General features: G+C 56.5%; 1 protein-coding gene across 3 annotated transcripts in view; it reads left to right on the top strand.

The window, feature by feature from the left end:
* Positions 1–10,715, top strand: part of RhoBTB (Rho-related BTB domain containing) — an 83,436-nt gene that overhangs the window by 27,734 nt on the left and 44,987 nt on the right. For 2 of the 3 annotated variants that reach the window (XM_037221849.1, XM_037221847.1), the window contains exon 2: positions 8,173–8,389. In XM_037221849.1, the coding sequence (XP_037077744.1) occupies positions 8,210–8,389 (180 nt within the window). In that variant the 5' untranslated portion in view covers positions 8,173–8,209. Of the gene's footprint in view, positions 1–8,002; positions 8,025–8,172; positions 8,390–10,715 lie in introns of those variants that run through there. The other variant, XM_037221848.1, reaches the window with a different exon arrangement.

Raw genomic sequence — 10,715 nt, 5'->3', positions numbered from 1 at the left:
TTGGTGTTCCTGTCAGGATTCCTCCACTGGCGGGGGTCAAATCGTGGACCGACTAATGCGAGACAGTGAAAGGACTCTTTCGCGATGACTTGGATTTAACTACAAGGCATAAAAACAGGTCTGAGTTGATGAGTGCATGTGGAACATGCGCTCATTGACATTGGATTTGAAATTGTCTGTGTTTGACCAGATGTCCGCGCTTAATGTTCATCTGCTAGCGTAATATTCGTCCGCGGATGTAGACATCCCGATATCGTGCTGATATTGTGCAATGGGGAAGTGATGTGATGCAGAAAACGGCAATTCAATCTGTGCTGCAAGCGGATTGGAGTAAAGAGGTATCATTGCTCGTCATCTGTCATTGCTCGTCGAAACCTCATCACCCACTGTAACATCTTTTTACTTATACGAGCATCAGAGGTTTGAAAGAGGGCAGCAGGATTTCTCACCGCAGCACCGCGACCGTTGGTCAATCAGCACCACTAAACCCTTTGGGGTGGGCTTGCGGTGCTTGAACTAAGCCGGCAGGAGGAAATGCCGAGCTTTACTGAAGACGTGGGACGCCGGAAGAGTGCAGATGGTGACCGAACCTTGCCAATTCTAAGTCGGTATCCATGCATCTATGGTGGCGCCGGTGCCGGAGTGGTAACAGCTTATCCAGAGGATGTATTGTACGCATAACGCATGCATATACACATGCTTCATTTTGCGACAACATTTGACTCCAGGCTTCACTGCATAAGGTGTGCATTACAGCTTCGTATAAGCTGATCAACTAGAGCATTACCCCAGCCTCCCTTGTGGGAGTCCGCAAGGGTCCAGGAGCGCGGGCATTACGGGCCATTCTGGTGGCGGCGGCCCCGCTGCCAGCGCGCGGGGCGCCCGCCTGGTGCATTAGCCGATCACAGGCGGTCGGCCACACCCCCGCGGAGCACCTGCATCACCCGGGGACGCCGACCGGCCGGAGCACAGAGGCTATCCGGGGAACACTGAGACCGCCTGGGTCACAGGGGCCGTCCGGGCGACCCCTGCATCGCCCGGAACACGGGGACCGCTGCAGATGAACGGACCGTCCGGGGAATACTGAGACCGTCCGAGGAACGGCGAGACGTTCTGGAGATCGCCGAGGCCGCCCCGGGAACACCGATGCCGTCCGGGGAACACCGAGACCGCCCGAGAAACACCGAGACCTTCTGGAGAACGCCGAGACCGCCCGGGCAACACTGAGACAGTCCGGGGAACACCGATACCGCCCGGGGAACACGGAAACCGCCCGAGGAACACCGACACCGCCCGAGGAACACTGAGACCGTACGGGGAACACCGAGACCATCCGGGAAACACTGAGACCTTCCGGGGAACACCGAGACCGTCTGGGGAGCACGGGAACCGCCCAGGGCCCTTTGCCTGACACGAGCGAGGTCGTGATCCCGCCAGTGGCGCTGGGCGGTTCTGGTGGCGCCGGGCTGGGCCAGGCGGTCTGAGCGGTGCCAGAGTGACCCCTGATCGTGGCAGTGCATTAGCGGGCTGGTGCGCGTCCGGACGGGTGGGCCATCAGGGCTGGGGCACGGCTGCCAGGCTGTTCGTGTTGGCAGGGAACGGGACCGACCGCGCAGACCGGTACGTGGATCACCCATCTTCATTGCTGGCAGGCAGGCGTGGTAGGCTCTTATTAGGGAGTGGAGAATGGGGAGTTGAATGGCCATATTGAAGGACAAGTGAGGTTTAGTTGTTTTATTTCATTGGGAAGTTGTGGGTCGCTGAAATTATTGTAAACATGCATAGCGTGGTAGCCCAAACATTTTGAAGGCATCTCTCACGTTTCATCTATGCCTGATGTATGATGCAAAGTGCGTTCCCAAAGATCATCCGTATTTAAACACGCACAAAGCCTAGATCATCATCAGATAGGCTGATATAATTTGCGCAGTCCGTACCATCTAGCCGTGCCTTGTATGACCGCGATCGATTAACTATCCATTGCACTCTCCTAAATCTGAGTGGCCAAGAAGTTGTGTCAGCCGTGAAGGGAACAGGTTTGTGCCCGATTCCACCCGAGCAGAGTTAATTCGAATCCTGATTCCAGCGCATTAGGTTGATTCCAACTCTGACTGGGGTAGCACGGTCCAATTTTGATTCGCTTTTTTATCTAACCAGATTTGAATGCGATTCCGACCTAGGGAAATGCAGCTCGATTCCAGAAAAGATTTCGACGGAATTGACGTTGGCGACAGCAATTAAGTACTCGAGCGTTCTATGAGACACAAAAACCCGCGTTAACATCTTTTTGGATACATATCCGGAAAGTGCATAAAACAGCTGCCAGCTTAACAGTTTCTGCTGTCACGTACGTATTTGTTCGATTTTGTTCAGCAATGGTTGCAGCCAAGTTGGTTAACTTAAACTGACTCCAGCTCTACAACATTTTCGATTAAACTGATTCCGACCGTCACTAATCCAGAATGTAACAGATTCTGGAGTCGACTCCCACTGCACGCGGAGTATGCCGATAACTTCGCCACCCCTCACTCAAGTCATAATGCGGCGTTCCACCACGCAAGTGTCGATTCAGCAGCTGTGGGCGGACCTGCACCTGTGGTCAGCGGCACTGTTTCAAACACCTGACCTTAAAATCAGCTGCTACGGCCGCCTGGGAGGGGGTGACCGCGCTGTCGGCATCGCATGTCTCCGCAGCACTCTCTTCTCTCGCATGGCGTTAGTGTCGCGGTCTGGTGGCCTGGGTCAGGCCTGCCCTCGCACAGCGGGCTATGCTGGCCTCTTGTCAGTTGACCTAGCAGCAGCAGCTGGAGCACGTGGTTCCGTATGAAAAATCTGGTCGTACTCGTGGTGCAGCAAATCAATGTGGACCATTTCACGGCATTAAACTAGCAGGAGCGCAGCGTTACACGTGCCACTTGTGATGTAATTGTAGACGTGTGGCCACCCAAACCCTTGTTCTCATTTGAAAAAATGAAACGCTTTGATTGGGATCTGCAAATCATTCCATTATCATGCCGTCTGGCGTCTGTAATTGAGAGAGGCGTATGCTTCAGGTCCCGGGAAGACGCGAGCCTCCTCGCACCTGCATGGGCTCCGTCTGAGTCACGCTCCGCGGACGGGTCACGCCCGAATTCGCCAGTGCAATGGCGTCATCATGGCGATCATTGCCATGCTGTGCTGTAATTCACTAGAGATGGTGCGCTTGACCCCGGGTGACGTAATGCGATAAACGCCAGACGTGACGCGCGGACAGGAACGCTGATGGTCTGCCTAATGCCTTCCGGATGGTCCGCCTAATGCCCTCCGGATGGTCTGCCCAATGCCTTCCGGATGGTCTGCCCAATGTCTTCCGGATGGCCTGCCCAATGCCTTACAGATGGTCTGCCCAATGCCTTCGCGATGGTCTGCTCGATGCCCTCGGGATGGTCTGCCCATTGCCTTCAGCATGGTCTAATCAATGCCTTTGGGATGGTCTGCCCAATACCTTCAGCATGATCTACTCAGTGCCTTGCCTTGATCTGAGGCAATAAGGCATCGCTCAAAAGCCATAGCACAGTGACGTATGCCCCGGATACTACAGCGATACTCGTGCCTTTGTCAGCGTATTGATGTCTCTGCTGGACAGGAGGACACGAGAGACAACCGCATGCGCGGTGAATATTGTTCGCGTCCAGGCAGTGAGCCTTCCTCCAGGAACCACGTCTGTGGCATCACTCTGCGATAACTTTAGAATTCATATCAGGTTTTAAACCCTCGCCAATTTGTAGTTGATTGATAGTGGTGTTACCGTGAAGAATGCGAGCATCACATAATGTATCTGTGAGGCTCTTCCCTTCCGAACGAGGCAACATTGGGATTTGTGTAACGCCAAACATGGCTGGAATGTATAGAAGCGCGGTGTCTTGAATTGCCGGCTATTGATCAAATGTTCCCCTCACGCATATAAGTTGGGTGTTCTTGGAGCTTGAAACACATTATCTGAACACAACACCAAGTTGTTGGGTGGTAAATAGATGCCTCTCAGACTGGCGTCACCGGTGGCTCAGCTACCTCGCTTATCTTTAATCTTGATTGCTGTCTCTCTCGGTGGCTGTAATCTGAGGCCACACCAGTTTAAGGCTTGCAACAGCACCCCATGCACTCTCGTTTCAGTCATCTTCTTAGGATCACAAATATCCGGCGCCACTTCTGACGGCAGCGTACGTCTGGATGATATTTACGTGTGTGACGGACGGCGTGTCGTGACGGGGCTCCAGCCCTCGCGAGCGGCTAATGGTCTGCGCCGCGGGTCGACGCGGCCGTGATGCCGGGACCGGCCGGCTCTGCAGCGTCGCTCCGTCGCTCTCCGAGAGGTAGTCTGATTACCGTAGGGCACAGCGCGGCTGGTCGGCTCCGCCTGCGGCCGGCTCTGCGGCGTCGCTCCATCGCTCTCCGAGAGGTAGTCTGATTACCGTAGGGCACAGCGCGGCTGGTGCGCTCCACCTGGGGCCGGCTCTGCAGCGTCCCTCCGTCGCTCTCCGAGAGATAGTCTGGTTACCGTAGGACACAGCGCGGCTGGTGCGCTCCGCCTACGGCCGGCCGGGGCCTGCTGATGCTCTCAGCCAGAGGCCCCAGCCGCGGTGATGGCTGCACGATGTAATCAGTGCATTCGCGAGGAGCAGTGGACCTGGTCATTGATTACAGATTATTAGCCATTGGTTGACAATTGATCGTATTTGTCATGTTGCTCATTGATGATATTGGTGCGTGTATCGAGAATGTCACGCATGGGACTTCCCCCCCCCCCCCCCCCCTGCAGGCAGCCAGTTCCCTGCGTGTCTATGCATTTCGATCAGTGGCGGCACTTGTGCTGTGCTTCTTCAGTGCTGTGCTGTGCTTGTGCTGTGCAGGTCAGGCCGTGCTGCCCCTCGCGGGTGACCTGTGCCGGTCCTGGAGGTCAGGCCGGGCTGGACGGTACACACTCGCGGCTCATACAAACTCAAACGGACCAGACGAGATCATACTAGACCAAATTCAGACCAGGTCAAGTCTCTGCAGTCGCAGCCAGCGGCATGCGTCGGCCGGAGACTGCATGGCGCTGTCGGGCGGTCCGCGCCCGTGCCAGGGTAGCCTGGACACAACAAACGAGCACTGAGTGCCCCCGCAGGGAGACCAACCTCCTCCTCCCTGTCGGTCCGTGCTGAGCGATGCCGTGTGGTGCAGAGCTAGACCCGCATCCGGCTGCCCTGAGGGCTTGTTTAGGTCTGTGCTGACCGATGCCGTGTGGTGCAGAGTTAGACCTCGCGTCCCGCTGCCCTGAGGGCTTGTTTAGGTCTGTGCTGGCCAATGCCGAGTGGTGCGGAGCTAGGCCTCGCGTCCCGCTGCCCTGCGGGCTTGTTTAGGTCTGTACTGGCCGATGCCGTGTGGTGCAGAGCTAGGCCTCGCGTCCCGCTGCCCTGCGGGCTTGCTTAGGTCTGTGCTGGCCGATGCCGTGTGGTGCAGAGCTAGACCTCGCGTCCCGCTGCCCTGCGGGCTTGTTTAGTCTCAATGCGCGGTGGTACGTGACCATTTGGCTTCGGTTGTGGGGCCCATGCCCGCAGTCGCCCGTACACCCCGTTTGTATCAACGTGCCGATTTCTGGTGGACCCTGTGGCAGATCTGAAACCATGTTGTCCCGCAAATTCGGTGCGCCTTCACGAGGGTCCAGTTACAGGTTGTGTGAGAATAATACATCATGAATTTATCGGGCATTGCAGACTAGCTGGGGGTGGAAACTCTGGATCTTTGGACAGTGAGATTCACCCTCACGTGGGCAGCAGACGTTATATTTTATTTTTGTACAGATTGATGGCTTATTCCTGCTACCAGCGACCCGGAAGTCACCTAGAGAAGTCACTGCGCATTGTGTGAGTCGCCAACAGTAGTATGAGAACGTTAAATTGGTCCTTCCAGTGACAACCCCGAGCGTTTTTGAATCCCTCGATAGTCTGAGCATCGAATGCTTATTATGGTAGGCCATTCCAGTCGCCGAAAGCTCTTTCGCTAAAGCTTTGCTAGCGAGTCGGCTCCCACCTCGGGGATTCTGATGGCATGGCCCATGCTCGTGCGCTGTCCGCCAACTCGGAAGAGCTGAGGTGGGGGATTCGAATTTTGCCGGTCATGGCCTAGTACATTAGGGTCATGTGACGGCGCCTGCGCTGATGGTGACTGGTGAACTCAGTGGTCTGAAACGCTCGGAGTATTTTTTGACTCACCGGTTTTGGCATTATGTTTGTTTTTTCTGGCCTCACCTTTGCTTTAATATAAGCAACATAGTCAGTATCCTCCTGATTTTCCTGCATTATGAGATGGAGCTTCTCAAACCGTTAATAATTGGCCTGCAGTTTACCAGGAGGTGCTGCTTTTACGACGCCATCGAGAAAACGTTGGCTGTGTATCAATATTTTGAACGGTGATCATCACCAGAACAAAAAGTTCGCACAGCACCTTTCGGTCTAACAAAAGCAAGGATCCCAAATAACGCTCCCGTATTCTAGGAGGGGCGAACATGCTGCAAATCGTCAGCCGGATTTCTCGGCCGTGTGTGCCATAAATGTATTGACAACAGCCAACGTCTTTCGGTTACTCTGACAGATGTTGCATCGTGTTTGTGGAAGTTTAAGGGGTCACCGATCACATTACTAAAATACGTTTCCTCCGCAAAGCACTCAGAGGTTGTTCCGTCCAAGGCGTAGCTGTAGCGGCGACAAGTATTGATGAAGCATAGTCCCAGCGAGGCTTGTGACGAAGAGCAGCATGCAGATGGCGAGTAGCTCGGCTCCAGAGGCCCGTCTTCTGTATTTTGGTGACTGCGCCAGAGTGCTTGGCATCTTATTGAAGAACGTGCATGCCCATTTAGCGAAATAGTTTTGCGACCTTCTGCGCCATGGAGGCATATATTAGTGTAATAAAAAACCGAGAAAAGTAGCAAACTGTTAAGCTTTCCCTTTCATGTCGAAATACCAAGAACACCTCCTGTCCAACTTAAAGCGATCTCATATGTGTACACGGACGCAGACACTGACAGATACACACATATTCATAACACAGATAGCAAGGACGTCTCAACATGCCTCGCGCCCCACATTTAGCAGATGGCATGCCTCCATAATGGCAGTGCTTTGGCTCACGGCGTTATTGCCGAAGACGAAATGCCGATGTCACAATTTGTCAGATGTTTCAACTTTGATATGGACCAAAATTGCTCTTGCAATCAAAATTCACATCCTGTTCCAGAAAACATAAAGTTAGCAGATCTTTTTGTGGGTTCAACCCCCTCTCAACGCATTTGGCCAGCTGATGGAGTCCGTTCGCCTACTCTAGGAAAATCCGCGCGAAGTATGGGGCTGCAGAGCTGTATTAGGGCTCTATGGCAAGGAATGCACGTCATGAGCGGCAGACTTGGTGCCGGCTGACCGTCCGTTTGGCTTCTCCGCATAGGGAGCTGTATTAGGGCTCTATGGCCAAGGAAGCCACGTCATGTGTAGCAGGCTTGGTGCCGGCTGACCGTCCGTTTGGTTTCTACGCATAAGGAGCTTGTCGGTTACACCGGATACATTTCTATTTTATTTTTTTTTTGTTTCTTGGCAGGAACGCGGTTACTTTTCTCGGTCCCTGTCCTTTTTAGGCAAATCAATGCCTTCGGAAGTGCTATAAAAACTAGCCCGTCGGGGCTGACACACTGGCTGGTTAATACAGGAAATGGCTTAGTATGTATCACGCGACCTGTTACCCGACCTGACTTGACCTGTGCCTCGCATCAGAGCTATGGCTGCGCACCGTTTGCAGGAAGTGTGAAGTATGAAGCACGACCGGGCCTGACCTGATCTGACCTGACGTGGTCTAACGTGATCTGACACCTATCTTGCCGGCAGGACCAAACCAGCGGGTCGGCCACGCAAAGCATGAGGGATTGGATATGACCTAGCCTGACCTGACATGAGCTAGTCTGCCTGACCTGATCCATCCTCTTCGGCAGGACCAGAGTGACGCGCCGGCCACGCGAGGTAAGAAGGATCGAGTATGACTTGACCTGACCTGATGACCTGATCCCTCCTCTCCGGCAGGACCAGCGTGACGCGTCGGCCACGCGAGGTATGAAGGATGGAGTATGACCTGACCTGACCTAACGACCTGATTCCTCCTCTCCGGCAGGACCGGAGTGGCGCGCCGGCCACGCGAGGTATGAAGGATGGAGTATGACCTGCCGCACGAGGAGACCGTCAAGTGTGTGCTGGTGGGCGACACGGCTGTTGGCAAGACGCGCCTCATCTGCGCGCGCGTCTACAACAAGCAGGTGTCGCTGTCCGAGCTTCTCACCATGCACGTCCCGACCGTGTGGGCTGTGGACACGTACCGCATCCACAAAGAGGTGAGTGGCGGGAGTACCGGGCTCACCATGCACGTGCCGACCGTGTGGGCCGTGGACACGTACCGCATCCACAAAGAGGTGAGTGGCGGGAGTACCGGGCTCACCATGCACGTGCCGACCGTGTGGGCCGTAGACACGTACCGCATCCACAAAGAGGTGAGTGGCGTTGGTACCAGGCTCACCATGCACGTCCCGACCGTGTGGGCCGTGGACACGTACCGCATCCACAAAGGGGTGAGTGGCGGGAGTACCGGGCTCACCATGCACGTGCCGACCGTGTGGGCCGTGGACACGTACCGCATCCACAAAGAGGTGAGTGGCGGGAGCACCGGAAGCTGCATGCGTGTCGGAAACACAGGGCGCCACGGGATGATGTCACAGGGACGGGCGTGGGGAGCACGGGGAGGCACGCACCAGAAATGCGGGAGGTACGTACCTAGAGCATGTGAAAGTCCATGTCAAGAGAACGCCGTAGTGCGTGATGAGAGCAAGTGAATGTCCGCAATACGCATCGGAAACCAGTGTGGTGAGCACCGCACCACCACCACTTTTGTACACCGCACCGCTTTTGTGCGTGGCGTTGCAGCGGTCGCCAGCGTGCTGTGCACCGCACCACCGACCGGTATGTATCGGCACCAAGCAATACTGGCTGGGCACTGAGCAAGGCACGCGCTGGGTCTGCCGTGAGCCGGCCGGTACACAAGCCCAGGGGGACAGGTGCGTCGGGTGGGGCTGACTGTGTGGACGGTGCTCTCGCAGTGGCAGGTCGTGTCGGGCCAGATAAGAGCGTACTCACTGTCACGGATCCATCGGTGAGCACGGTCATCCTTGCCCGGCGATGTTCGTCCGGATCACGAGCGGTGAGCTGGTGCTGCCCCAGGATCTACGTCTCGCCTCGCTGTGGGCACCGTTCTCCGCACAGGTAGAGCGGCGCCGTCCCTCTCCGCAGTGCGACTGTGGCGATACGTTGGCCGGCCGTGGCTCCCATCTGAACCGATGTTAAACTGTCCCGCATCGACCGCAGCCGCTGATGACAATTTGCGAATTCTGCGCGGTTCAGAATTCAGATGCGGACGTCGCTCTAGACGGGGAGTGGTGTCTTGGAGACACACACGATGCTACACGGCGAGGCAACCAGCAGGCCCATATTCACCTCAGGCCATGTTGTTGGTGCCCGCTCACCTCGCCAGTCGGCGTGTCCAGTTCAAAACGTAGCGTCACCATCTCTACGACACGGATGTGTCGTACCGGATCGGCATGGGTGTGACGCTCAGCGAGGCGCGGGAGGGTCGGTGAGTCGCCTGTCAATGGGACCGGTTTGGTCCCCCAGCGACGCTCGTTACCGTCCCGCACTGCCACTGCCTGACCGGCGTGACGTCGCCACCGACTATGATCGCCCTCCGTGCAAATATGTGAGCGGTCTACGCGTCGCTTTGGCGACACGATAAGATACGGGCGCTCCGTAAACAATGTCCGCAAATGCAAGCACTGCTATACACACTGCGGTCACGAGCCGGGGCGTGCCTGTTGCGTCAGCTTTGAATGTCTTGACTGGAGCGGCCCACCGTCCCCGGGCAGCAAACAAGGCGGCGGCGGCCCGCGGCGGTGCCGTTTGTTTTTGCCGCGGCGCGAAAACACATCCGGAGACGAAAGCGTCACCGCGCGGTCCGCTGTGTGAGTAACTGGCGGCGGTGGGCGCCGCTTGATGGTGGGACTCGGGCGGTGGGCGCTGCCTGATGGTAGGGCTCGGGGCGGTGGGCGCCGCCTGATGGTGGGACTCGGGCGGTGGGCGCCGCCTGATGGTGGGACTCGGGCGGTGGGCGCCGCCTGATGGTAGGGCTCGGGGCGGTGGGCGCCGCCTGATGGTGGGACTCGGGCGGTGGGCGCCGCCTGATGGTAGGGCTCGGGGCGGTGGGCGCCGCCTGATGGTGGGGCTCGGCGGGCGACGCTCCTCCCGCGCTGACCAAGCCCGCACCCTTATCGACGGCGGGGGTCGCCACGCCCCGTGCCTGAGGGGCTGGACAGCGCGCTCGCATTGGAATGTGTGTGACGGTCGGCGGGACGGTTCGTCTCCGCCGGCCTGCCTGGGTGCACACCGATGGGACTCGGCTGAACGCAGTGACAGCGCCGGAAACCCAGCTTTATAACGTCATTTTGGGAGTGTGACAAGCGACAGATTTTTGATCGAAACGAATAGTTTTTATGTGTAACATGGTTGCCGCCAAGTGGCTTGCCAAGTATGGCAACTGTGCATGCTGAGATACTCCGAACTTCCGCATTGTGGAATGTGGTCACTCGCTGAAAGATCCGCGCAGGAGCTCTGGAA

This window comes from Pollicipes pollicipes, unplaced genomic scaffold (genome assembly GCF_011947565.3).
Source record: "Pollicipes pollicipes isolate AB1234 unplaced genomic scaffold, Ppol_2.1 Scaffold_4740;HRSCAF=5597_pilon_pilon_pilon, whole genome shotgun sequence".
Taxonomy (NCBI): domain Eukaryota; kingdom Metazoa; phylum Arthropoda; class Thecostraca; order Pollicipedomorpha; family Pollicipedidae; genus Pollicipes; species Pollicipes pollicipes.
Note: the sequence above shows the minus strand (reverse complement) of the source record. Positions and strands in the feature narration are given on the sequence as shown.